Genomic DNA, 5,245 nt, shown 5'->3' with positions numbered 1-5,245 from the left:
ATATATATGCATAACCCATGGACACAGACAATAGGGTGGTAAAGGCCTGGGGTGGGGGGTGTGGTTGGCCTAGAAGGGGTCAATGGGGGGAAAGGGGGACATCTGTAATACTTTCAACAATAAAGATAAATTTTAAAAATATAAAAACTGCATTTTCTTGTGAATTTGTAGGGTTTTCTAATATATTTTATTTAGTAATCTTTTTATTTTTTAATATAGTAATCTTATGTCAGAATAAATATTGCAAATGCCTTCTTCCATTTGGAGCTCATCAGTTAACACAGATTCCTCCCTGAATAGATTTAATTTTGGCCTTTAAAACCCTATGGTTTGAGCTTTTATGATCTTAAGAAATCCTTTCTGCCGAAACCGGTTTGGCTCAGTGGATAGAGCGTCGGCCTGCGGACTGAAGGGTCCCAGGTTCGATTCCGGTCAAGGGCATGTACCTGGGTTGCAGGCACGTCCCCAGTAGGAGATGTGCAGGAGGCAGCTGATCGATGTTTCTCTCTCATCGATGTTTCTAGCTCTCTATCTCTCTCCCTTCCTCTCTGTAAAAAATCAATAAAATATATTAAAAAAAAAAAAAGAAAAAAAAAAGAAATCCTTTCTAACCACAGGCAGTTTCAATTTTTGCTGGAACATAAAGTGTTAAAGTTTCTCAATGGGAAACTTTTCTACATGCCAAACACTGTTCTAAGCATCTGACAGATAGTAACTTAATTAAGCTTCACATCAATCCCATCAATCCTACTGTTATCATCATTTCTAATGAAAGCAAGAGGCAAAGCATATGCAAAGTAGTTTAGCCCCAGGAGTCATGTGCCCGGCCCTAGGGCCCCACTATGGGCCCAGGCGACACTTTCGGTTCTATCTGGACCAGCTGCTGGGAGAACAGACCTTTTGGAAGGACAAGTGAATTCCGGGCCCTTCCAGGCTGCTCAGATATCACTTCAGGCGTGTACAGAACTGACATGACAGAGTCAGAACAGCGTCTGGCCTGGCCGGAGTGGCGCAGTTGGGGAGGAGGGGGTTCCCCTTGACCCCCATCCCTGTGTGTAACCGGGACCCCATGCACCAGGATGTCTGATTTCCAGTCAGGGCACATGCCCAGGTTGTGGGTTGATCCCCAGTAGTGGGCGTGCAGGAGGCCTCATCAATTCTCATTACTGATGTTTCTATCTCTCTCTCCCTCCCCTTCCTCTCTCTAAAAAATATCAAAAAAATATCACCATCGCCAGTTTGGCTCAGTGGATAGAGCATCGGCCTGTGGACCAAAGGGTCCCGGGTTCGATTCTGGTCAAGGGCACGTGCCTCGGTTGCAGGCTCCTCTCTGACCTGGGCCCTGGTCAGGGCGCATGCCTGAGGCAACCAATCGATGTATTTCTTTCACATCGATGTTTCTCTTTGTCTTTCCCTCTCTCTTCCACTCTTTCTAAAAATCAATGGAAAAATATCTTCAGGTGAGGATTTTAAAAAATCAATAAAAACAAGAGTAACATCTGAGGCTTACTTTGCCACTCCTGCACCCGTTTCCGGGCGATGGCGAAGGTGGAAGGGAGTGTACACTTCTCAAGGCAGTGAAGTGCAAAATGCCCACAGCAAAAACCCCAGCACTGTGTGCGCCCGGGACCGGGAAGCAGCTCTGCATTCACTCCTCACAGTCGCAGGCGCTGGCGGGGGTGAAAGCATCGCGTGGTGCTGGGACCGGGGACGGAGGCAGCTAGGAGCCAGGGGGTTCCCATTCCCCCACCACCACCACCAAGGTTCAGGTTAAGGCATGTTGAATTTTACATGACAACTCACTCAAGTTAAGATACCAGAAACAAACACCATGAGTTAAAAAAGGAGCCACACCAACAAAAAGTAATGAGATTTATTGCCTTGAAGTGGGAAGGATTGTGGTCACGATAGAAAGGCCACTGGGTTCCCTGGGATGGAGGCCGGGGCAGCACAGCCCCAGCTGAGAAACCTGCACACACATGAACACACATGCACACGCACGTGCACAGATACACGAACACACATGTGCATAGAAGGCCGAGGGGAGGCCCAGGGCCTTCTGCTCTGAGGAGGAGCGATGCTGGGCAGGCTGTGAGGAACGGGAGCAGCCCCTGCTGGGATGGCCCGGGTGCTGGCATCAGACTCGGATCAGGAAGTCAGTCTGAGGAGAGAAGGACGGGGAAAGCCATCAGGGGGACCCCCTCCTCCCCAAACAGTTGATCTCTCCTTGCCCCTCATCTCCGCACTCTTCCTGCAGCTCCCATCATTCCTCAGCCACTGAAAGCCATCCCTGCGACCCCCAACCCTGTGTGTAACCGGGACCCCAAGCAGGCGATGCCCATGGAGCTGATACAGCCCCGCCACCCAAGGGCCCGAGGGCCACTCTCAGTCCTCCCCGGGCCCAGGAGAATCCGGGCAGGGCCCCCGACGTACCGCCTGAGCAAGGCTTCCGGAAGTGGATGATGAGGACCAAGCCAACAAGGATGCCCAGCACACCCAGGCCGAAGGCCACGCCGCACAGCACATTCTCCAGCAGATCCGAGGGCAGCGGGTTGTGGGGCACTGGAGACAAAGGGGAGCAGGCGGGCCCTGAGACCTGGTTAGGGAGCCCCCACCCTGGGAATGATGTGGGTGTCGGGGCTGACAAGGGAGAAACTGAGGCGTGAAAGAGTGAGACTGGACTAAACAAGGACTAGGTGGAGAAGGAGGCTCCCGTGGGCCTGTCCCCTTCGGCCCCCAGGGAGCCCGGCTCCAGGGAGGAGGGTCTCACCCCAGTAGGCAATCGCTGTGTAGCCGTCAATCTCATGAGTGACAATGCAGGAGAAAAGGTCCGAGGGTGCCGGGGTGAAGTTTAAGTAAGAAAAGGCCTGGAAGCTGAGTCCATCGAGGGCAGAGACGAAAGTGGGCCCGGCGCCCTCCACGGGGGCCAGGTGATGCTGCCAGGCCACCGTCAGCGTGGGCGGGAAGAGGTTGCTGACAAAGCAGACCAGCGTGTTGGGCTTGCCGAACTCCAGGGGCTTCAGCGTGAACACCTCGACCACGGGAAACCCTGGAGGGACAGGTGGAGGGACAGAAGGGACTCTTTAGGGAGCCAGTGCTTAGGGGGGGGGGGTGGCATACAGAGGGGAGGGCAGAGACCGTCATGGGGCGGGCTTTGGGGGGAGGTAGGGGGCGCTGGGCTCTGAGGTCTTCTAGGCAAGAAGCAGAGCTGGACCTAGAGGCAGAGCCAGGCCCGGGCCACTGCAGCCGCCCCCCGGCTTCCTGCAGCTCTTCCTGTCCAGGCCCCTCCGTGCCCTCTGATCTCCAGCTGCTTCTCACGGGAACAGCGGCAGGTCCCCGTCTATCCTGCTGGGCACATGCCCAGCGCACACATCCCCAGTGGTCGGCAAACTCATTAGTCAACAGAGCCAAATATCAACAGTACAACGATTGAAATTTCTTTTGAGAGCCAAATTTTTTAAACTTAAACTATATAGATAGGTACATTGTCATTAACTTAATTAGGGTACTCCCAAGGCTTAGGAAGAGCCACACTCAAGGGGCCAAAGAGCCGCATGTGGCCCGTGAGCCGTAGTTTGCCGACCACGTCCAGGGCCTGCTCCCGCTGACTTCAAGTCTAACTCACCCTGGGGACGCGCCAATCTAGGCCCCTGTCTGCTAACCCCCACAGAGACAGGCGCCGGTGGCTGGGAGAAAACCCAAGAACCGGGGGAGAACCGGAGCCCCAGAGGTGGGGGGCTGGTGTGTAGATTAATGAGGTTCCGAAGGCAGCTCCCACCACACCCCCCAAAACCCTGACCTCTAGACACCGGGATTTTCCCTTCCAGCTGCGGGCCTACTTCCTGGACCATGGCTTGGCAGAATGCTTTGTCAAAGAAAATGGTGGAGGCATCTCCAGACTTCTGTGCCCAGTCAGCAAACTCGGGCAGGCGAGGCACTCGGGTGTTCTGGGAAAAGTCGAAGGAGAAGAGCTGGTCCTCGTCGTAGACCTCGGAGAGCCCTACGTCCGGGCTCCAGTCCTGACAGTACACCGTGTGCTGGAACGTGTGGTTCTGCAGGCCGGCCCGCCACCCTGCGGCTGCTGCGGAGGAGACAGGGCGGGTCAGGCCTGCAGCACTGGAGGGGGAAACCCCTCTAGCGTCTGTTATCTGGGCTCTCCCACCCTGTGGGGCGAAAAGAAATCACTAGGATCTCTCCAAACTACCTCTGCCATAAAAAGGCCCACCGTCTGAAGTCTGCAGGCTAAAGTGTCGCTGCTGGTGGCTGAAACCCGGCACACGCCCTGGGAGACCTTTGTCTAATTCCTGGGCCACCCTAGTGAATGTGGGGGGCGGGGCGGGCTTGGAAGGGAGGTGAAGGAACGGCCACGCCCTCCCCAGGCTGTAGGTGACACTGCTCCCTCCTCCCCCCACACGTGCTGAACTGAAAAACAGTCTCCAGGCTTCTTTGCAGCCACCTCACTGGCCCCCGAAAACGGCTTCCCCTCGCTCCACAGTCCAGCCCTGGCAACGACAGGATTGGGGAAGTGACCCCGGAGCTGCAAGAAATAAGCCCTCGTTTTTGAAACTTCTGGCAGAAATCCCGCCAGCAAGCAGGAAACCTACCCAATACCCAATCCCGAGAATAATAGGCATTTCGAGTAAGAGGGAGCTTCCAGATTATTCTTCCACCCTGCCCCATCCTTCTCAGGGAGGGAAATCAAGGAAGACTTTTCAAGAATTGCAAGGTTGCCGAAACTGGTTTGGCTCAGTGTCAGCCTGCGGACTGAAGGGTCCCAGGTTCGATTCCGGTCAAGGGCATGTACCTGGGTTGCGGGCACATCCCCAGTAGGAGATGTGCAGGAGGCAGCTGATCGATGTTTCTAACTCTCTATCCCTCTCCCTTCCTCTCTGTAAAAAATCAATAAAATATATTTTTTAAAAAAAGAATTGCAAGGTGAGTTGATGCCCGAGTCAGTGGCTCCTGCGTGGAGCCGTGGAAATAACATTTGCTTTGCTCGAATCCCAGCGCTACCCCCTCCCAGTGTATGAACTTACAGGAGTTACTCAAACTCTGAGTCTCACTTTCTTCATCTGGAAAATGGATATAATCATCTCTGCTTCAAGAAGCTCTTACATGAAATGTATAAGGTACCCCTGACAGTTTGCCATCCATCCATAGCAGCTCTGTCCCGATTCTGCTAGTCTCCACTACCCGGCAGCACTTCCCACCATTTACAAAGCGCGGGCTCTCCTCCAGGGCTCTG

The 5,245-nt window shown here is 54.1% G+C and overlaps 1 protein-coding gene across 1 annotated transcript; it reads right to left on the bottom strand.

Annotated features, from left to right (window-relative positions):
- Nucleotides 1-1,858: 1,858 nt before the first annotated feature.
- LOC102422459 (HLA class II histocompatibility antigen, DM alpha chain) lies at nucleotides 1,859-4,456 on the bottom strand (the record flags this gene model as incomplete). The annotated part of the gene is made up of 5 exons (XM_014449002.2): nucleotides 1,859-2,161; nucleotides 2,434-2,562; nucleotides 2,771-3,049; nucleotides 3,800-4,081; nucleotides 4,205-4,456. Coding segments are annotated over 5 exons (947 nt in total), but the record flags the coding sequence as incomplete, so codon positions are not given.
- Between the last annotated feature and the right edge of the window lie 789 nt (nucleotides 4,457-5,245).

This window comes from Myotis lucifugus, unplaced genomic scaffold, assembly GCF_000147115.1.
Source record: "Myotis lucifugus unplaced genomic scaffold, Myoluc2.0 scaffold_986, whole genome shotgun sequence".
NCBI lineage: Eukaryota > Metazoa > Chordata > Mammalia > Chiroptera > Vespertilionidae > Myotis > Myotis lucifugus.
The sequence above is the reverse complement of the archived record's forward strand: the minus strand, read 5'-3'. Positions and strand labels throughout refer to the sequence as shown.